This window comes from Bombyx mori, chromosome 16, assembly GCF_030269925.1.
Source record: "Bombyx mori chromosome 16, ASM3026992v2".
Lineage (NCBI taxonomy): Eukaryota > Metazoa > Arthropoda > Insecta > Lepidoptera > Bombycidae > Bombyx > Bombyx mori.
In genome coordinates this window covers 12879197-12902453 of record NC_085122.1, presented here as the reverse complement: position 1 = coordinate 12902453, position 23257 = coordinate 12879197, and the positions used below count along the sequence as shown (strand labels likewise).

Genomic DNA, 23257 nt, shown 5'->3' with positions numbered 1-23257 from the left:
GCACCACATTTCTAATGCATCGATCCTTCTTCTTTCTCTCTCTTTCACAGTCCAGGTCTCAACCCCATATAAAAAGATGGGGAGCACCAATGCCCTTACCAGTCGGACTTTGGTGGTCTTGGTGATATTCCGGTCCTTCCGTACTTTTCCGAGTTTATCCATGGCCCATCGCGTTATGATTATGCGCCGCTTAATTTCGTCCTCCAAACCACCACTGTTAGTGGTGTTAGTGAACCTGGGTAGGTATAAGATGAAATGCAATCTCGGTAATCTCCGGGGTATTGTTATTGCTTCTGTCCACAATCATCATTTTGGTTTTGTACCTGCTGATTCGGAGACCAAAACTGAAGGCAATTGCTTCGACGTGATTCAGCAATTCGATCAGATCTTTGCTTGTAGCCAGCAGAGTAGCATCGTCAGCATAACGAAGGTTGCATATATTTTTGCCACCAATGGGCACACCATCAGTCCAGTCATCTAGAGTGATAATCATCATAATTGTGAAATTACTAAACTATAAATTTGTCTTAACTAAACCTTGTTCCCTCGCACGTGACGAACTAACTGAAGGAGACCGTTGTGTGTCTTTCGTTTCCAGGCGCCCTGATGTCCGTGGACGAGACGCTGATGTGCTCGTTCCAGATCCTGAAGCCGGCCGACAAGCGCAAGCTGTACTCGGGCCTCAACATGGGCCGCCCCAACACGCCGCCGCGCGCACAGCCCAAGAACAAGAAGAAGTGAGTGAGCACTATTGCATGCCATTCTAGCTCTTAGCGCTTAGCTCATAGAGTTCATAGACTTGTGTCGCAAGACCCTTGGAATTATAGAGACCCAATCTTTATATATAGATAAGTGAAGCAACAAAAACTTTGTAACGCTTTTTACGAAAATTGCGCGGATAGAGGAGTATGAAATTTTCCACGCTTATAGAGAATATAGAGGAGTATTTAATTACGCATAAAAAATACATTAAATCAATAAATAAAAACATTATACACACTACCATGTATTTGACACAGACACACGCATGCATACTATTTGTTTATTGTCAAACTTTTCTTATTGCGTATAGTCTCTGGTCAAATTGAGAATAGATTAAATATTAGATTTTTTGGCGGGAACACGAGGAGTGAGTTGTGTGATTTGTTTTCTGAAAAAGTCTCAGTAAATGACCACCATTTTACTGAGATTATATTTCATCCCATATCATTTAATTTCATTCTAGTTGATTAATGTCTCAAATTAATCATTTCATTTAATTTCACTCCATATTATCATTTTTCATAAATATAAGAATATAAATAAGACATGACTTAAAGATCTTAGTTACCAGGTCATAAAAAAAAGATAAAATATTGTTTGTCTTTACTAATATTTTTCTAAAGTGTAGTCTTGCCGAAGTCTGTGATTATAGAAGCTATTAAACTTCTGTCTTCTTTGAAAATATAATCATATTAGTGTATGTACAAACTTGTAATTTCAATTAATTATAGTCGAATTTCGACTACCAGGGGACCACTAGTTCGATGAAGTTTTCAAACCGAATGAACGTAGAGGAAGGGGACGGTGTGAAAGAGACCTATAGATAAGTTTGACCCTTATAAGCTACTTTTAGTTATTTGATTATTAGGAGTCTCTGAAAAGGGTCGTCCTAGGTCCATTTTTTTAATTAAAGTCGAAATCCAATAATTTCGAAATGGGTCTCTATAATTCTCTAAAGGTGCGTCATCACTTATTTGCCTTTAAGGGGTATATTTGAGTATCAAAGAAGTCGAATGCCTTGGGTATAGTTTAACTTATATACACCCTGACACATTAGTGGACGGCATTTGAAAATGTCCTCCGTAATGCCACAAAACTGAGTTAATCAGACGAATGTTACTCAAATTTAAGACAATTAAACAAAGATCGGGGCATATTAAGATGCTAAAAAGCCAAACCTCTATTGGTTTCTTAAATGTAAAACTTACACTTTGTTTTTCGATCGCAGATTTATATGATCCACGAAAAAAAATTACAGGTAGAGAGATACATTCACAGTATGTATTACTGTACGTGAAACTACATTTCATAAAATGATTTATATACGTTAGCACATTTGGGTTTGTTTCGTGCACACAACACGCTCCAAAGAAAAAAACAACATTCATACATAATACAGATTATATTCCGTTTTTTTTTAACCCAAAACATTCCCGTTTGCCTCATCTAAATCCTGTCATTTTGACGTTTGATTCTAGACGTCACTGTCATAAGGTAGATATTTTTTTAAATTTCGAATTGCTTGAGAATTTGTGTTTTTATCAAATATCCGATCGACTAACCCGGGTTATGATTTGTGGTTTACATTAAGAATTTATTAAAAAAAGGAGCTCAAGGCACGTCTGTCTGGTGTTGATCTGGTCACCGGAGCACGAGGGACGCCCGCTGATGCGATTTCGAGGTCTCGATTGCGTTCGAACAAGGACTGTCCTAACCGGAACCCTGGACCTTAGGCAGATGAGCATACGGCCCACCTGATGGTGAGTGGTTACCGTCGCCCATGGACTTAGCAATGCCAGGGGCAGAGCCAAGCCGCTGCCTACCGTTTTTGGAGGAAGTGGGAAATACTAAAGTTAAAATTGATTATTCCACCACCACCTCTAGATCTTTCCTTGTGTCTTCATTGAACTAGATTTTTACAACCGCATATAAACTGTTAGTATTTCGATTAAACCTCAGTCTGAATCATTCGTGGCCTATCAAATGTCTCCGGTACTATTGTGTTGTCAATTAATGTAGCATGTTCAAGTTTAGTATGTCATTAGTACTTGTCTCTTTAACTGCTATTTGGGTCACCTATGTCCTACGTGTCGCACTGAAGTAATTATGTCGATTTCTCTCTTGGAATATCTTATTGACTCTGGGAAAGACGAATCTGAAGATACAGAGAATGAATCGTATTTCTAAGAGATATATATATAAATTACTAAAACATGCATTAAAAATTATAGAAGGCAAAGTTGGGCAATCTCGGTTAACTTAGTAACCGAAATCATACTGGACGTCGGACCTCTTGTGGTACCACCACCCCGCCTATTTCTGCCGTGAAGCAGTAATGCGATTCGGTTTGAAGGGCGGGGCAGCTGTTGTACCATACTTGAGACCTTATAACTTATACCTCAACGTGGGCGGCGCCTTTACGTCGTAGATGTCTATGGGCTCCAGTAACCAATTAACACCAGGTGGACTATGAGCTTGTCCAATTATGTAAGCAATAAAAAAATCGACGTAATTACTTGAGTGTGCACCGCGTAGGACACCGGTGACCTACACGGCAGTCTGCGTGTTAAGAATCCATCCATAAAAAAAAATCGTTTTGTCGTTCAACACATAGTTTGTTGTCTTTGAAACGCCTCGACAAATCGTCTTTTCGCATTAAAAGTGTACAAAAATATTCTAAAAATATTCGAAATTGAGTTAATATGCGGAATCATTTGGTACATAATATCACCAGTATTTTTGTCATAATACTGTCAAAAGAGCGTAGTTTAGTTTTACTACTATTAACAAAATTAATACATAATTTTAAATCTTACTTTAAAAAACAGATAATGTAACTGGTAAAAACTAAGAAAAATATTATGCAAGGATGATTAATATTAAAAATATCATAGGTATGTTAAACCTTTAAAACACTCCTGTAAAATTTTGTAAGTTTTGAGATTATACAGTTTTAATGCGAGAAGATGACAAAATATGAAACTGTATTTTTATTGCGCTATGAATATGGACCTTAATGTGTTTGCAATAATATAATAAATGGAATTCGATAATGTTTGTTTCCGCTACCGCTCGTCCGGCAGTTAATGGCCCCACACGCGCGCCGTCCGCCGACACACGCATGGACACCCCTCCCTCACCGCTGTACACTTAAAATACCTTGAACGGGTTGATGTTTTAGTGAATCTTTGTTTCCTTAATTGAATGCATGAGCGTTAAAGTCTGACAACCCAGCAACCTCCCATAAAGACGGGCAGTTGGCCTAAAGGTCCTAGATACCAGGCCATAAACTCGAAAAAAAAAAGACGGGCAGAGATTGCGTCTAAACGATATCCAGTAACAGAGAGACATTTGAATAATGGTAGTTGCAGTTTTCAGTTAAAAATGCATTCAGGGTTTCGGAGAGCGAATCCGGTCTCTCAGATTCGCTGTCGAGAAAATGAGTGTTAAAAATTCGCTTGGCCCCACTTGAACTGTCCGCTAGTGAAAAGGTCTCTGGTCAACGGCCCCTAATGCGGTCAGGCTAAGAGAGAAAAAAAAAACAATCCAATATTATGTTTCACAGAAACTTGCAGTAAAATTGACTCTATGATCAAGTTTAGTTTTCTTTTAATGCTATCAAAGAAATCAAACACATGTCAGATTCAATAATATCTAATAGTTGTTACGCACAAATTACGATGGTTCCTTTTGTTTTGTTATTTAATTTGGTAATCTTAAAATTGACTCCGAAGTCGGGGAACTTATTTCGTAAAAAAAACTAACAAAACGTTCACAATCGCCCTTAAACTTATTTTTGATATGGGGATAATAAATTCATCTAAAACATCAATTCATAGAAACGATCGTCGCAGAAACGTGTTCCAATTGATATTTCATCAAAGCAATAATAAAAAAAAAAAAAAACCGTCCTTTTACAATGACATGACTTTAAAAGTTGGCTGTACGAGACAATATACCTTTGCGATGTGTCTATTTGAATTTGAAATGAGTGTTGCCGGTAGTGTCAAATGAAACACGTTTTGATAGATCTTTATATCATAATTATTCCATTGTTTTCTCTTTGTTTTTATGAAAATAAAATTTGTAGCATTCAATCAAGTATTAATTAAACAGCGTTATTAATCGCTCTCTTCGTATGTTATTTTAGAATTGGTCACACCGTAATTGTAAGGTAACATTTTAGATGTTTACGGAAAATGTAAAAAAAAAAAATGTTGCCAGTTTCATTTATTTTTTTAATTTGTGCAACAATTTTCATGTTTACAATTGTTGGAAAATTGTTACGCCTTTTTCTCCGCTTAATCTCGATCAGCCGTGTAAAGTGATTTTACAGCTTCCTTTTTTATTAATTAATTTATGTGACATATCTTATTATGTATTTACCGTGCGTCTTCTGTGCGTGCGAATGTCAGTTTGATTGATCCCGTATGCTTGTATTCGAAAATAATAAATTCTGTTAATATAAGGTATCAATGTCCACATTTGTATTATTATGGCAACACTAGTCGTTATAATACAATGACAATCTATAAAACACATGGCGGTATATAGAAGATTTATGAAATTTCCTCTACTTGAATGTAATTGGTAAACTATTTTAATATTTAAACTTCAGTTGGATCGGAATACAAATTAAAATAATTTGAGAAGGCATTTAATGAAAAGGCGCTCAGACACACCACACTTAATTAAACACATATGTACATATTATAATATGATAAAAGGAAATATCTTGGTTCCTTTTCTTGTATTATGTATGAAGATTTACTGAGTAAAATATTTAAAAATAATGTAAGATTTTGTAGTAAGCGAAAAAACTGTAAGTTTGCAACGCGCGCAGGCGGCGATGCATTTGGATGGGAGTGACCAGTATATAAACATATATATTATATATGTGAGCACACCGTTCTTTAAACGGATGTTAGTACTTGTTCTTTATCGCGTGCTTTGGTTTTGCTTATTTTGTGTCTATAAACAAATTCAAGAATCATGTGTGTGTTTTTTTATTATCTCAAAAGACTTGGTTTGACGATGATTGATGTTAATTTTGTTATTAAATATCTAATTTTGTTGATAATCGAAAAAACTATGCTTTGGGGAATTCGATTAAGATTTTTTAATAGAATTCCCGTGAAATTGTTTCAACTCTGATATATTAATAGTATTTTTTTGGCAATACAAATACGATATTGCTTGGGTGAATTGGGGGAATAGATTGCATTGGTCGCGTAGCCTCATTCATAGATGTTTGATTTCGACGCTGCCTTGTAATCAGATTATTACATTCACGAGGTTTTCAGCTCTGTAAACTGAAGATATTGTTTAGAAATTATGATGGTCCTCAGGATTTTTGCTAAATCATCAATTTTGAAGAAAACGATTTTTTCAGTGATCTCTACATCAAGGCAATTCACGTTTTGTAACATTGAAACAAAATTGAATAAATAAATAAAAACTAGTGAAGACGTGTGCACTTTCATACGCGACTAAGTTTACCATTGAAATATACCAAAATGGTAATTTTTAGAGATTCGTATGTTAGGCATAAGTGGAATCTCATCCATTCTTCGCTGGTCAATGACCACTGTATCACTGCGCCCGGTATGGTGTGTCTTTGTCAAAGATACTCTACAATCAAGCTCCGGGTTATTATTATTAAACCACTTCTTGCCACAAGAGATTTCTCGGCCCTCGGTGTGGGTAATTGAAGTTACTTTTTCTCCCGGGTTCCTTTCGATTTGGTCAAACAAGTATTTTTTTAAATTGGGAAGCCTTAAAATCGCATTTATCGATTTATTTTGACGAACGTATTATTATTTAACGAGCAAAACCAAAGTACTTTATAAATAACAAGGATTTAGAAAAGCTTTTGTGATGCGTCTTGTCTTAGCCGACCTGAAGATTTGTAATTTAAAAACGCACAGTAATGCTGATTCTTGCAAATGGTATAATTAAAAGTACTTATTAAATGTGTTTGAAGGTAGATGAAAATGAATATGTTTTGGAACATTGCTGGCGACTGTTTTTTTTTTTTTAATGCAACAATCACCATTGCTGTGCCATTCCACCGATAGTGTTACCAGATTGAAGAGAAAAATGGGGGTTGTGTTAAAATGGCGTTTCATTGCGTACTCACTCGATGTTTTTATTTCATTGCTGCCCGCGTTAGACTGAACCGGTATCCCATCACTGATGTGTTGGTTTATGAACAGAATTGTATAATAATTTTCTTAAATAAAATACTTTAAAATTTATTTATTGGTGTTTTATTACTTTATTGTGTGATAAGCTGCTTATGTTACAGTCGAGATAGCCATCATTACAAAAGTTGTTTTCTCTACCGGCGCATGCATTTATCCTTAATGATTTCAATTTTTTTTAATAGACTACCCACATATTATAGAATAGTATTTTATTTCTCGTTGACGTTTACAAGTAGTGTGTAATATGAGAAGGAGGTCTTGATTATCTGAAAGAGAAAAGCATTCAAATTACTTTTAATGTTATGGTCGATAGTCCTGCTCTCGCGGATCGCTTGGAACCTCTGGGTCTACGGAGGGACTTCGGTTCTCTCTGTGTTTTATACCGCATGGTCCATGGGGAATGCTCTGAGGAATTATTCGAGATGATCCCCTCATCTCCTTTTTATCATCGCACCTCCCGCCATCGGAGCAGAGTTCATCCATATTATCTGGAACCGCTGCGTTCATCGACAGTGCGATTCCAAAGATCTTTTTTGCCACGTACCACCCGGCTTTGGAATGAACTCCCCTCCACGGTGTTTTCCGAGCGCTATGACATGTCCTTCTTCAAACGAGGCTTGCGGAGAGTACTTTATGGTAGGCAGCGGCTTGGCTCTGCCCCTGGCATTGCTGACGTCCATGAGCGACGGTGACCACTTACCATCAGGTGAGCCGTATGCTCGTCTGCCTATAAAGGCAATAAAAAAAAATGCACTTTAATAAGTAAAATTATCTACATTTAAATTAGATAGTACAATGTACTTGCACTGAATTGCGTTAATACTTCATATACAATTTTTATTTAAAATAAAGTGAAATAATGTTGAAGATTCAATGCGTACTTTCAGAGACCTTAATTTTTGTTGAAGTTAACCATTGGATGCGTCGTTGGGGAATAAAAAAGTATGTCCAATAACTAGAATATTTACCACAACAAAAGTATGCAAGTCCATGGGTAGGAACCTCCCCGCGCGTACTACCACGGGCCTCCTGTTGGCGAGCAGCAGATTGAGGAGTAAGCGACGAGGAACTGCGCCCATGGTGTGCCAGGAGGATTGATAAGCCGCCGTGGAAACACGATCAGCCTGAATTAGGAATCTATATCACTATACTAATATATAAATCTACAGTGGTTTTTGCGGATGTTCCGTTATAACTACTAAACCATGCATCCGATTGACTTGAAACTTGGTATCCATGTAGAAGATACATGTACTTAATGGATAGGCTAATATTTATATGAGTGTTGGACTCCCTACAGCAGTTGCGGGGGCGTTCATGATGAGAATGTTTGTGGGGGTGAGAAATAATGTTAATTTTAAATGCCCAGCGAAGCGGGCGGTTACAGCTAGTTTGGAAATAAAACTACACTGATGATAACATTTTTTTGTTTTTTATTGCTTAGATGGGTGGACGAGCTCACAGCCCACCTGGTGTTAAGGGATTACTGGAGCCCATAGACATCTGCAATGTAAGTAGTGCCGCCACCCACCTTGAGACATGAGTTATAAGGTCTCATTTTTAACAGTACTACCTATTTACATTTTCTTATTTGAATTTAATTTTTCAAATTGCGTTTTTTTTAAATAATTTACAAACAATACGGTATGTTTTCTTGGCCTATTTGTATCTAAATTTTCAAAGGATAAAACCATTCTTCGTGAATGTGAGTATTGAGCGTAGAAAAACCTTAATGACAAATAAACATAAGTCGTCGTGGCCTAAAAGATAAGACGTCCGGTGCATTCGTGTTGAGCGATGCACCGGTGTTCAAATCTCAGGCGGGTAGCAATTTTTCTAATGAAATATGTACTCATCAAATGTTCACGATTGACTTCCACGGTGAAGGAATAACATCGTGTAATAAAAATCAAACCCGCAAAATTATAATTTGCGTAATTACTGGTGGTAGGACCTCTTGAGAGTCCGCACGGGTAGGTACCACCACCCTGCCTATTTCTGCCGTGAAGCGTAATGCGTTACGGTTTGAAGGGTGGGGCAGCCGTTGTAACTATACCTTAGAACTTATGTCTCAAGGTGGGTGGCGCATTTACATTGTGGATGTCTATGGGCTCCAGTAACCACTTAACACCAGGTGGGCTGTGAGATCGTCCACCCATCTAAGCAATAAAAATAAAAATTTACCTGTAGTATAATTTGGTTTCCATAATAACAATAAACAAAGATATCGAGCGCGACCGCTACAAGGTATTCGACGGTGATCATATCGAATCTCTGAAAATGATTAAAAAAAGCTGGCGTAAATTTTTATTCGAGGCTAAAACTTTGTGGTGAAGGCTTTAAAAAAAGGCAAAAGATTTTCCCGTACCGGGAATCGAACCCGAGCCTCCTGGGTGAAAGCCAGGTATCCTAGCCACTAGACCATACGGGACATATTCGATTGAGCCAAAAATAATAACATATTGCGGAATAACAGCTATAATTTCAATAAATAAAATTAAAATGCAAATCGTTTTGAAATACATATGACAAAAAACTAATACTAAACAGATGTTTAAACTATATAGCTTTTAGTCTGTAATATTGCACGTGTTAAAATTGATTAATTTTTTTTGCTATTTAAAAGATCGAGGGTAGGCGGTACTGAGACGCGGTAACAACATAGACCGTAAAAAAGTTATTTAAAAATATAATTTAAAGTGAATTTAGTGATAAAAAATCGTACAAGTGACAAATAAACTAGTGAATATGACTATATAGTGAAGACAAGGTCCCAAGTTAACGAATAATACACAAAATACTTTTAAAAAAAAAATGAAGTTTTAACAAACGACAATCTAAGAACTTTTCAAGTTTTTTCTCGCGAATCCAGGAACTTAAATTATATTAGTGTTAATCTATGAAAGTTCCGGAGTGCAAATAAATGAAAATCGCGTAAGTTATTCCTTTTTTGGAAAAACATAACTTCTTTCCTGAATGAGTCTGCAATTTCGCCTGTCATAGAAAATAAACTGTGAAACAGCGCCATCTATTAGGAAAAAGGCAAATTACGTTCGATTTACACACAAAAAACACTGAAGTAGGAAACCATAGACCTATATAGTAGGGACACGACATATTGTTCTATACGTACAATTGCTTATATAAATAGCACTCATTTTGAAGGCACACACATAAACATATATCTATCTCGTTCTTACTCAGCACTTTAACTCGCAGGAAAACAATATAACAGTATTTCAGTGCGTACATAAAATGAAACATGAATAAACGTAAATGTCTCCGTCTCCGTCTAATGAGGCCGAAAATCCGCCATGTTTAGCGCGCCAAATGTCATTGTCACGTCAGTTCGGCCGTCTGTTTTGGGTTGTACATTATTTATTGACTTCGATATCGATTTAATATGATTGCTTAAATAAAATTTCTTATTTTATCATGCTTAAAACATACAAAAATAATAATTAAAACATGTTTTATAGGATCTCAAGAAAGTCGATGCCCCAAAACTATTATTTAAATATATTTAAATTCATTATGGAGCCCTCATCCGAAAAATCCATTTTTCGGTCGGAATCTATTGATCATGACACTAATCATAAATACCTCTTTAAAATATGTCATCAAAACATATTTAGACATTCTGTTTAGATATTTCGGGAAAAAGGCTACCGACAAAATCTCTTCGGAACTATTTAAATAAAATAGTTTTATTCCGCAGTGAGTAAAACACTATTGTAAATTCGTTAAATATTTAATAATTAAGTGATTTTAGAGAGGAAGTCACAAGGAATGAAGTTTTTAATAATGAATAAATGTTCTGTAGGTGTTTTTTTTTTGGAGTTTACTCCTTTAGAATCGATTTACATATATAGGCCCGGGGTATGAAAATTATGGGGACCAAAATCGTACTAGCATGTCACACGAAATGCGTTATGCGCCTGATTGCGCATGTCACACGAAATGCGTTATCGCAGGTGACGCCGGGCTGCTGCGCCGGCAGTCCGCCTCAAAGCCTCGTACTGATCGCGCGTTTCTCTCATTATTGTATTTTCATATATTTGTTAGTCGTTTGTTTTGTGTCTCGTTAATTTGTTAATAATCTGTAGTGTATCGTGTTGTCGTAATATAGAACTATTTCTCGTATTGTTTCGTTTAATTTTTTATATCCAGTAAACTCCAGTCGTGCGTCGGAGCGGACACACACACTTTTTATCACGCGGTCCCTTGATAAGTTTAAAATTTGAATCACTCTCAAGTGAAAGTGATTCAAATGGTGCGGCGCACCTTCCTTGGGGTGCGCTGCGGTAGTGTGTTACGGACTTTAGTCAGCAAAACAATTAAAATAGATTGTAATAGTCTAAGAAAAACACGTACTCAAAATACGATAACATTTAGCATGCTAGAAATGGGTAGATGGCTTTGAACTACGCCATATCTATAAGTTTTGCGACAAACAACAACTTTATAAAATCAGTGTAGCAACTTTTAAAAATCATTATATCATTTACTTGGCAAATTCGAAAGACGAACTTGTCTTAGATTTCACCCATCTAAATCATATCATATTTGCACATAACAATATACCTACTTACTTCCCATTAAAGTATAAATTCTACAAATAAATAATACTCAACAATATTTAAAATAAAATGAGCCAAGAACGTTTATCGATAAAACCTGATAACATTGAAATCTTTTGTACAGCACTAAAACCGCCATGTTTTGTGGCCAGATGACGTCACAGCAATGAAGTAGGAAACTTAAGGAAATGAAACGTCAACCAAAATTTCGTGCCACTGTGACGTCATCTGGCCACAAAACATGGCGGCTTTAGTGCTGTACAAAAGATTTCAATGTTATCAGGTTTTATCGATAAACGTTCTTGGCTCATTTTATTTTAAATATTGTTGAGTGTTATTTATTTGTAGAATTTATACTTTAATGGGAAGTAAGTAGGTATATTGTTATGTGCAAATATGATATGATTTAGATGGGTGAAATCTAAGACAAGTTCGTTCTTCGAATTTGCCAAGTAAACGATATGATGATTTTTAAAAGTTGCTACACTGATTTTATAAAGTTGTCGTTTGTCGCAAAACATAAAGATATGGCGTAGTTCAAAGCCATCAGCCCATTTCTAGCATGCTAAATGTTATCGTATTTTGAGTACGTGTTTTTCTTAGACTATAACAATCTATTTTAATTGTTTTGCTGACTCTAAAGTCCGTAACATACTACCGCAGCGCACCCCAAGGAAGGTGCGCCGCACCATTTGAATCACTTTCGCTTGAGAGTGATTAAAATTTTAAACTTATCAAGGGACCGCGTGAAAAAAAAAACACCTACAGAACATTTATTCATTAATTACAAACGTCATTCCTTGTGACTTCCTCTCTAAAATCACTTAATTATTAAATATTTAACAAATTTACAATAGTGTTTTACTCACTGCGGAATAAAACTATTTTATTTAAATAGTTCCGAAGAGATTTTGTCGGTAGCCCTTTTCCCGAAATATCTAAACAGAATGTCTAAATATGTTTTGATGACATCTTTTAAAGTGGTATTTATGATTAGTGTCATGATCAATAGATTCCGACCGAAAAATGGATTTTTCGGATGAGGGCTCCATAATGAATTTAAATACATATAGATAATAGTTTTAGGGCATTGACTTTCTTGAGATCCTATAAAATACGTTTTAATTATTATTTTTGTATGTTTTAAGCATGATAAATTATGAAATTTTATATAATCAATCATATTAAATCGATATCAAAGTCAATAAATAATGTACAACCCAAAACAGACGGCCGAACTGACGTGACAATGACATTTGGCGCGCTAAACATGGCGGATTTTCGGCCTCATTAGACGGAGACGAAGATATTTACGTATATTCATGTTTCATTTTATGTACGCACTGAAATACTGTTATATTGTTTTCCTGCGAGTTAAAGTGCTGAGTAAGAACGAGATAGATATATGTTTATGTATGTGCCTTCAAAATGGGTGCTATTTATATAAGCAATTGTACGTATAGAATAATATGTCGTGTCCCTACTATATAGGTCTATGCGTCACAGTGGCACGAATTTTTAGTTGACGTTGACGTTTTAGTTGACGACGACAATTTTAGTTGATAAGTTTCCTACTTCAGTGTAGGAAACCTATGGAAATGAAACGTCAACTAAAAATTCGTGCCACTGTGACGTCATCTGGCCACAAAACATGGCGGTTTTAGTGCTGCCCAGAAGATTTTAATGTTAGTAGGTTTTATCGATAAAGGTTCTTGGCTTATTTTATTTTAAATATTGTTGAGTATGAATGTATTTGTAGAATTTATACTTTAATAGGAATTAAGTACATTGTTATGTGCAAAGATGATGTGATTTAGATATTATGTGAAATCTAAGACGAGTTCGTGCTTCAAATTTTCGAAGTAAACGATATGACGATTTTTAAAATTTGCTACACTGATTTTATTAAGTTGTCGTTTGCCGCAAAACATAAAGATATGGCATAGTACAGTGCCATCAGCCCATTTCTAGCATGCTGAATGTTATCGTATTTTGAGTACGTGTTTTTCTTAGACTATTATAATCTATTTTAATTGTTTTGCTGACTCTAAAGTCCGTAACACACTACCGCAGCGCACCCCAAGGAAGGTGCGCCGCACCATTTGAATCACTTTCACTTGAGAGTGATTCTATACTTATCAAGGAACCGCGAGATAAAAAAAACACCTACAGAACATTTATTCATTATTAAAAACGTCATTACTTGTGACTTCCTCTCTAAAATCACTTAATTATTAAATATTTAACGAATTTACAATAGTGTTTTACTCACTGCGGAATAAAACTATTTTATTTAAATAGTTCCGAAGAGATTTTGTCGGTAGCCTTTTTCCCGAAATATCTAAACAGAATGTTTAAATATGTTTTGATGACATATTTTAAAGAGGTATTTATGATTAGTGTCATGATGAATAGATTCCGACCGAAAAATGGTGTCCGATATTTCGGATTCAAATATATTATTAAGTGTATAATCTATGTTTCGGATGAAGGCTCCATAATGAATTTAAATATAAATAGATAATAGTTTTGGGGCATCGACCTTCTTGAGATCCTATAAAATATGTTTTAATTATTATTTTTGTACGTTTTAAGCAAGATAAAATTAGAAATTTTATATAAGCAATCATATTAAATCGATATCAAAGTCAATAAATAATGTACAACCCAAAACAGACGGCCGAACTGACGTGACAATGACATTTGGCGCGCTAAACATGGCGGATTTTCGGCCTCATTAGACGGAGACGGAGACATTTACGTATATTCATGTTTCATTTTATGTACGCACTGAAATACTGTTATATTGTTTTCTTGCGAGTTAAAGTGCTGAGTAAGAACGAGATAGATATATGTTTATGTGTGTGCCTTCAAAATGGGTGCTATTTATATAAGCAATTGTACGTATAGAACAATATGTCGTGTCCCTACTATATAGGTCTATGACAAAAAATAATATCTAGTTCTACTAGAGGACGCAACAAGTACCAAAACAAAACAAACAGACACTATGGAGGAAATTATGAAAGCCTTACAAAATATTCAAAAAGAACTGAACGCTCAAAAAATAGAAATTCAGAAAAATGGCGAAAAGGTGACAGAACAAGTAACACTTAACATAACCAACAAATTAGAAGAGAAATTTACCATATTGGAAGAAAAACATCAAACCTTGAAAGAAAATGTTGAACAACAAGAAAAAAGGATTCAATTTATGGAAAGACAAGCAAGACAAAGAAACATAATTTTCTTCGGTATCGAAGAGAGTGAGACATCCTATCATAATTTGGAGAACAATATGTTGCAATTCATAAGTGAAAAATTGTCCTTAAAATTGGATTGTAGAGATATTCAAGAAATAAGGAGAGTGGGAAAAAAATGTGATAAACCGCGACCAATAATTTTAACCTTTACTACCCTTGGTTCAAAGGTCAGCATTCTCAAGCAAAGAAGATTAGGTATTAATAGATACCCAATACTACTTGAACGAAGATTACCCTAAATACATATTAGAAAAAAGGAAAGAACTACAGGAAGAAGCAAATAGAGAGCGCGAGAAAGGAAATAAAGTCACGATAAAATACGATAAACTTGTTTTATTAAAATCAAACAACAAAAGAAGACTGATGACTTCACCAGAGTCAGATCCCAATTCTCAAGCACTAGTTCGTAAAAGTACAACAAGACCCACTAAGAAAAGCAAAATAAAACAAGCAAACCCATCTATACCTAGATCAAACAGTGTCTCAGAAGGAGTTCTAAAACCTAGTATTCTAAGCTATTTTAGTAAGCAATAACGTCAACACACCACATAACCAAACCAACTACAATACAACCAATAACTTCCATTCATAGCAACCAACTGCTCCCTCCCTCAACGATGCAACATTCAATTAATTTCAACAAAGCAACAAAAAACATCTTCCAATCCGGCTGGTCACCGTGGAAGATCAAGACCAAAACCCTCTAAGGAAGATATCTCAAACTTCTTCAATAATAAGAAAATGGAACACAAACCCAAGAAATATTTCACTCAACTAAAGAGAAGAAAGATCAGCTTTACATAGTAACTTACAACGTCAGAACTTAATAATGAAACAGCTGTTATTCTTTAGAGGAGGCCTTCACCTTCACTTGAGGAGGGGTCCATGCAAACAAACTTCTATATATTTTTTTAAAATGTTGTCTAGATTTATACTTTTGTAAGGAAACGGAAGGGAGAGAGAAGGGGAGCAAACTAAGTGAAACACGTGTAATAACATCAGTACTTTTTTCTTCTTCTTTTTTCTTTTTTATATTTAAAATATGTATGCAACCTACTATTTGTATGGAATAAAAGGCTTATTATTTTTATTATTATTATATTTAAAAGATCAGGGATTTACTCTTACAACATTCTACTAGCGCTATAATGCTTTGTGGAAAGATCGCGTGTGACTGCGCCAGTAGGGCGAGGATTGCTAACAACGGGTCGAGCGCCCCCCGAGAAGTCTGGTGGTAGGACCTCTTGTGAGTCCGCGCGGGTGGGTACCACCACCCTGCCTATTTCTGCCGTGAAGCAGTAATGCGTTTCAGTTTGAAGGGTTTTTTTTATATTTTCTTTTTTTATTGCTTAGCCGTTGTAACTATACTGAGACCTTAGAACTTATAGCTCAAGGTGGGTGACGCATTTACGTTGTGGATGTCTATGGGCTCCAGTAACCACTTAACACCAGGTGGGCTGTGAACTCTTCCACACATCTAAGCAATAAAAAATAAAAAGTCTTAATATCTCAAGGCAGCTCTTTCCGAGTGCGTCTCGAGTTCATCACCATCTGAGACGCATGTGTGACGGTTGAGCGATATCATTAGCTAAAACATCATATCGATCTCATACATTTGTGTTATTTAACACAAGCTTTAACGACCCCGGCTCAGACGACGGCCAAGACGGATTCTTATGATCCACTCTCAGTGCTAATGGAGGCTACTAGCAACAAAGCACAGGTCAGGTGAGTTCGACGTAACACTTAACCTATAGCCCGCTGAGTTTCTCTCACCTGATCTCATTGGGCCGCGATTCCGATCCTGTGGTAGATTCAGCGAAGAACTGCTCTTGCTAAGGCTAGTGTCGGCACCTACCTTTCCGGGCGTAGCTGGGATAGCCTCTTAAGCGAATAGATAGCGAAGAAAATTGAAGTAATTGAATCCCAAATGGCACGTACCAACGTGGCAGCGTACAGCAAAGTGCAAAGGTAGAGTGTGACTTGTACAACCCTGATCACCAGCAGCGGAGAAACGAAGCGCTCAAACCTATATTTGTATTCGTTTATAACTTGACACAGAGCCGCGCAGTCGCGTAGAGCTTTACTAGTAGCCTCGTCGTAAGTCTTACTGTAGATGTCTGAAATAAAGAAAATTAAACTAAAGCTTTTGAAACCGGACTCAACGGGCTAAAGGTTGGGGTTTTCTGAAGACTAATGGGTGTTGTGGCGGTAGCTATCATAGAACAAGATATTTGACAGATGCGTGTATCTCGCTTACGACATTTTCAAGATAAGCTTCTTCGTAATTTAGTTTTTTACTATCGCACCGCCCGCCACCGGAGTAGAGTTCATCCATACTAACTGGGGCCACTGCGTTCATTCACAGTGCATTTCCAGAGACTTTGGAATAAGCTCCCCTCCACGGTGATTCCAGAGCGCTATGACATGTCCTTCTTCAAACGAGGCTTCTGGAGAGTACTTAACGGTATTGCTGAAGTCCATGGGCGGCGGTAACCACTCATCATCCTACAGGTACCTAGGCAGCCCCGGTATGACAAAAGTATAACGAATTCAGTCTTATGGTATTCGTGGAAATATACATCTGGTCGAACCTGTCGTCCGCGACGAAGGGTTCGGCGAGTAAACTAACCCATAGACACAGCCCACTGAGTTTCTCGCCGGATCTTCTCAGTGAGTCGCGTTTCCGATCCGGTGGTAGACTGCGAAGCACTGCTCTCGTTAAGGCTAGTGTTAGCAATGCCTCCAGGCTTGAGTCCCGTGGGCTCGCCTACACTTTAAGTTACGCTGACATAATTAATTCACTGCTGGAAGGACGTCTTGTGAGTCCGCGCGGGTAGGTACCACCACCCTGTCTATTTCTGCCGTGAAGCAGTATTGCGTTTCGGTTTGAAGGGTGGGGCAGCCGTTGTAACTATACTGAGATCTTAGAACTTATATCTCAAGGTGGGTGGCGCATTTACGTTGTAGATGTCCATGGGCTCCAGTAACCACTTTACACCAGGTGGGCTGTGAGCTCGTCCGCCCATCTAAGCAATAAATAAAAAAATAAATAAAAAAAAACATGGCCTTTCAAGGCTTAGGTAGGAAAAAAAACATCCGGTCGAGAAACGAAACCGGGAGCCATTGGACCGCACCACGGCACTAATAACTAGAACGAGTTTTATTATATTAATACTATTGATTTTACGAAATAGCATACGTTTGAAAAATTATGAACATTCGATATTCACTTACCGAATTGTGTTTTTTTCGGGAAAACGTGTACCTGCAAGTGTTAAACAAACAATCAGCTTATTGCTTCCACATAATATCTACAAAGCCATACAGAATTAAATTTGTAGCAAATAAATTGTGACTTCATAGTACCACTACGCAAATACTTAGTGTTCTTGTATATATATTTTTTAAATTATATGCGTTTATTTAAATATATATTTATAGCTATTTTCAATTCATTATCCTTTTTCTTACAGGCTACAGAATTTGTTGTCAAAAAAACGTAGTTATCCAACTGAACGTTATTTTTGTACATTCCTGCAACACTCCTTACCACTCTCTCGTCGTAATGATCGTCCGAACTTTTCATTTCAGCTACATTGTAGATATGATTGTGTCTCTCATTCGACTTCAGTTCCCAAACGTAAGACGCAAGACTGTTGCGTTCCACTCCGTGCCGTAACAAGGCGGTGTATCGCGCGTTCCGCAGACCGCAACACAACAGGTCAAGCTGTCCGCAAATGAGAATTGAATTTGAGGCGAAGAATACTCCTGTAACATTAGCATTTCGCTGTAAAAGGTGTGTGGACGAGCTCACAGCCCACCTGGTGTTAAGTGGTTACTGGAGCCCATGAACATCTACAACGTAAATGCGCCACCCACCTTGAGATATAAGTTCTAAGGACTCAAGTATAGTTACAACGGCTGCCCCACCCTTCAAACCGAAACGCATTACTGCTTCACGGTATAAATAGATAGGGTGGTGTGGTATCTATCCGCGCGGACTCACAAGTGGTCCTAATACCAGTAACTACGCAAATTATAATTTTATGGGTTTGATTTTTATTACACGATGTTATTCCTTCACCGTGGAAGTTAATCGTGAACATTTGTTGAGTACGTATTACCTACATTAGAAAAATTGGTACCCGCCTGAGATTCGAACACCGGTGCATCGCTCAACACGAATGCATCGGACGTCTTATCCTTTAGGCCACGACGACTTCAAAACGGTTCGCATAAAAATTCCATGATAATTTTATATATTTACATCGTAAATTGATGACCGAGTGAGCATAAGCAATGCAACGTGAAGGCAGCCTATCTGGAAACATGAAATCGAAGTCTCAATTGGCTATTCTATATCTCAAACTGAACTTTGTGAATTGTTCGAGACTATACCATTATTTTGTTTTTACCATCGCACCGCCCGCCATCGAAGTAGAGTTCATCCATACTATCTGGAGCCACTGCATTCATCCACAGTGCGTTTCCAGAGATCTTTTTTACCATGTACCATCCGGCTATGGAATGAGCTCCCCTCCACGGTGTTTCCCGAGCGCTATGACATGTCCTTCTTCAAACGAGGCTTGTGGAGAGTATTAAACGGTAGGCAGCGGTTTGGCTCTGCCCCTGGCAGTGCAGACGTCCATGAGCGACGGTAACCACTCACCATCAGGTGGGCCGTATGCTCGTCTGCCTACAGGGCAATAAAAAAAATTAAATAAAACACTTCGAGCTATAATACTATACTACATGCGGGCTTAAAACCCTTAAATAGATACGAAGCCTGAAACAGGGATGTCGTTGATGTTTACCGATATTGCTCTAGATCAGTGATTCCCAAAGTGGTCTATATCGACCCCTAGGGGTCTATGACAACCTGCAAGGGGTCTACGTCAGCGAAAAAAAATTTGGGGGTCCACGATAGTGGATCTCAACACATACACTGATAGTACCTATTTACTTACATCATACTATCTTATAATATCAAGACATATAACCCTTACAAAATTGACGCCAAAATTAAATGTTGATAATTTATTATTAAAGCATCGGGTTCATCCTTCTCACTAAAAATCTTGACTTATTGCTTATGTTATTTTATTTATAGTTTATTTTATGTTGATTTTATGTTAGGTACGTATATTTTACATAACAGATACAAAAATTTATTTTGAGTAGTTTTAATTTAAATTCAATTAATAAATGTATAAATTAACATGTGTTTTTACTTTAAGTTTTGAACACTAAATTTTACTACAGTTAGATAAATTACAGGAAATCAATATCAGGTAAGTAGGGGGTCTACCCATGACGGAAAAACATGGCAAGGGGTCTACGACACAAAAAAGTTTGGGAAATCTGCTGTAGATGCACAGAAATTTCATTTATAGTGGTTATCAGAGCTTGTTGACGACTGAAAGACTGTCGCCACCTTCTCTAAGACATATTGAAGTGTTCCGTGATTGCTTCGCTGCAGATATACGTAAGAACAGTATGGAAATGCCTTACCAAACTGTCCCATAGCCAGTCCAACAAACAGCTGCGTCAAACAAGACCTCAAAAAGACGAATTCAAAGAATGGAGACCGATTCACATCCATATACAACCAGTTTTTTATCGGTTGTTTAGTCCAAACTGTAAAATATAAATTAATAATGAATTGAAACTTCTTTTAACATATACAGATTGATATATGAGTCGTCTATTATCAAACGTGGCAATCTGTGCATTTGGACAAAAAAATGTTATTGATATGTCAATACAGATTGATTCGAATATAATCGTCTCCTTCAAAGAATACGGTTCAAAACCTGCATTAAATAAAGGTTAATACTTAACCTGTTATTTATCTAAGATGTCGTTCCGAAGAGTTTTGTGACTGCCAATGGAATACAAAGTCAATAATTCGTTTTTCTGATTTACCAATCATTGTCCAAAAGTCAGATTGCCGGCTTTGATAATAGTCGACTCATATAGTGTACGCATTCATTCATTCTATTTATTATTATTGTTTACTTATTAATTTCTGGTGGTAAGGCGTTTTCTTGATACGGGTATGCACCACCACCCTACCTGTATCTGACGTGAAGCAGTAATGCGTTTCGGTTTGAAGGGTGGATCAACCGTTGTACTGTAGAAACTGAGACTTTAGAACTGTTGTTTTAAGGTAGGCTACGGTAGGTCGTGAATTCGTACTGCCACTTAAGCAATCAATAATTTAAACAGGCAACAGCATCATTTAAAAATAAGGTATTCATTGTTATGTGTTGTAGCACAAGAACACATACCCTGTCCTGGTAAAACTGGTTTTTTTTTATTGCTTACATGGGTGGACGAGCTCACAGTCCACCTGGTGTTAAGTGGTTACTGGAGCCCATAGACATCTACAACGTAAATGCGCCACCCACCTTGAGATATAAGTTCTAAGATCTCAGTATAGTTACAACGGCTGCCCTACCCTTTAAACCGAAACGCATTACTGCTTCACAACAGAAATAGGCAGTACACCCTTCATGTCACCAGTAATCCCTCGCTCCTTAAAGAAGTACCTGAGCAGATACGCCGCAATTCGCAGCACTCCAACGGAGGTCCTAATTCCTCGGGGCGATCTTGTGCGCCCTAACCACCTTCGGATACGGAACGATATAATAAACCGTGGTTTTAATTGTGTACACGATTCGGGTAAAACTTAAGAGAGTAGAGATAGGCCGTTTTCCAATTACAGCACAAGAGCGCATTATGCGACATAATGCTCAACTAAGCTTCAGCATAATTCGGCATTGTGCGTCACTGAGTCGTATTATGCTCTGTAATTGGAAAACTACCATTAAGTAATGGTTAAGCATTATGCCGCATAATGCGCTCTTGTGCTGTAATTGGAAAACGGCCATAATAAGACAAATTTTACTCACTATGCACTATAACAGGAAGAACCGCGTACATAGTAACGCTAAACATCGTGCAAGCGGTATAAATTCTGCCAAACCTTCGCGCAGATTGGAAACTATTCTCCATCGTCATATTCGTGAGTCCCCACGCCGAATAATATTTGAAGTTTCCGTCCATAAAGCTAACGAGGCCATACAGTTCCTGCCTATTAAAAGCGCAATAAGCCACAATGGCTATTGACACCAGAATCGGCAGGGAATCCGCTATATTGTCCAGACTAGACATCACGTCTTGCCATTCGGTGTACAAATGGACTACTAAGCCAGCCGCAACGTGAGTCAAGACGAATAACACCATCCCCAAATAGATATTATTGATGAACATTTGATAGTTCTCTTTTGTATTTGGGAACCATTCCCAGCAGGCAGCGATCTTTAAGGGCAGTATTATGTAAGGCATGTATGATCTGACGTCTTGTTTTGGCGTCGCGTGTACTCTCATCGTGAAACATCAAACATTTGATCAGAAATCAGCGAAATGTTAAGTTTGTTGATAAAAAATAAGGTGTTGTCTACATTGCCAAAGAATTTGCTTACGTAGAAGAGAGAGTGGCTTTAATTTAGCTCGCACGGTTTGAATTAAACCAACAAACATAATATGTTGTGTGTTAAATAATAGCTTGTAACTTATTAGAAAAATTTTACCAAAAAATATCCGATTTTTTCCAAATAAAATGAGAATTTAATCAACATAGTCGAAGTCAATTACATAGGCATTATTAAGGATAACTAAAAAACACCTGATCAGCTCTTGATAAATAGGACCTCATGTGAAGCACCGGCTTTCAAATAAAAAAAATAATGAATTAATCTAAAAAGTTCTGAGGTACACAAAAATAAAATATAAGATATGACCTCATTTTTTTAAGTCAATTAAGTCAAGTTAAGTAGGTGCCAGGAAGAATATTGATACTTACAATTTGCGGTCGACATGCCCGGTGTTTGTTCGATTCACAAAACTTATATAAACTTCTCCTGGATGCTATACGAGATTCTTGTGAGTCCGCGCGGGTGAGTACCATCACCCTGCCTCTTTCTGCCGTGAAGCAGTAATGCGTTTCGGTTTGAAGGGTGGGGTAGCCGTTGTAACTATACTGAGACCTTAGAACTTATATCTCAAGGTGGGTGGCGCATTTACGTTGTAGATGTCTATGGGCTTCAGTAACCACTTAACACTAAGTGGGCTATGAGCTCGTCCACCCATTTAAGCAATAAAAAATAAAAAATTAGTAATAGAAGGCAAATTAAAGTATATTCTTTCATCGTTGAACGTAAACACCACCTTAGTGGAAGTTTTACAAGCGAACATTGAAACTTGATTGAAAGTTTGAAATAGTTCGTAACTAATTAAACGGATAATTACGAAAATCGTGATTGACTTTAAACTAATGGTCTAGTTTTGCAATTTTAATCTCGTTCGAAAGGAAAATTGCCGTTGAATATTCGAAAAGGCTTAACGAGGTTAAATTGTGTTTTATTCCAATAATTAACCG

General features: G+C 37.0%; 2 protein-coding genes and 1 non-coding gene across 3 annotated transcripts in view; 1 reads left to right on the top strand and 2 right to left on the bottom strand.

The window, feature by feature from the left end:
- Nucleotides 1–4065, top strand: part of LOC733020 (protein phosphatase 1 catalytic subunit) — a gene marked incomplete at its 5' end in the record, with an annotated part of 47940 nt that extends 43875 nt beyond the window's left edge. The window contains 2 exon segments of the mRNA NM_001047015.1: nucleotides 599–737; nucleotides 3846–4065. Of these exon segments, the coding sequence (NP_001040480.1) occupies nucleotides 599–737; nucleotides 3846–3849 (143 nt within the window). The 3' untranslated portion in view covers nucleotides 3850–4065.
- A 2950-nt stretch (nucleotides 4066–7015) lies between these two features.
- Nucleotides 7016–22225, bottom strand: LOC101742000 (olfactory receptor-like protein). The gene is made up of 8 exons (NM_001123345.2): nucleotides 21729–22225; nucleotides 20326–20451; nucleotides 18365–18582; nucleotides 18049–18079; nucleotides 16753–16931; nucleotides 9153–9242; nucleotides 7937–8092; nucleotides 7016–7234 (listed from the first exon to the last, which is right to left on the bottom strand). The coding sequence occupies exons 1-8, from the start codon at nucleotides 22204–22206 to the stop codon at nucleotides 7178–7180; spliced, it is 1335 nt and encodes a 444-aa protein (NP_001116817.2). The 5' UTR covers nucleotides 22207–22225; the 3' UTR covers nucleotides 7016–7177.
- TRNAE-UUC (transfer RNA glutamic acid (anticodon UUC)) lies at nucleotides 9328–9399 on the bottom strand. Its single transcript has one exon. It is a non-coding gene; the product is annotated as a tRNA-Glu (tRNA).
- Nucleotides 22226–23257: the final 1032 nt, after the last annotated feature.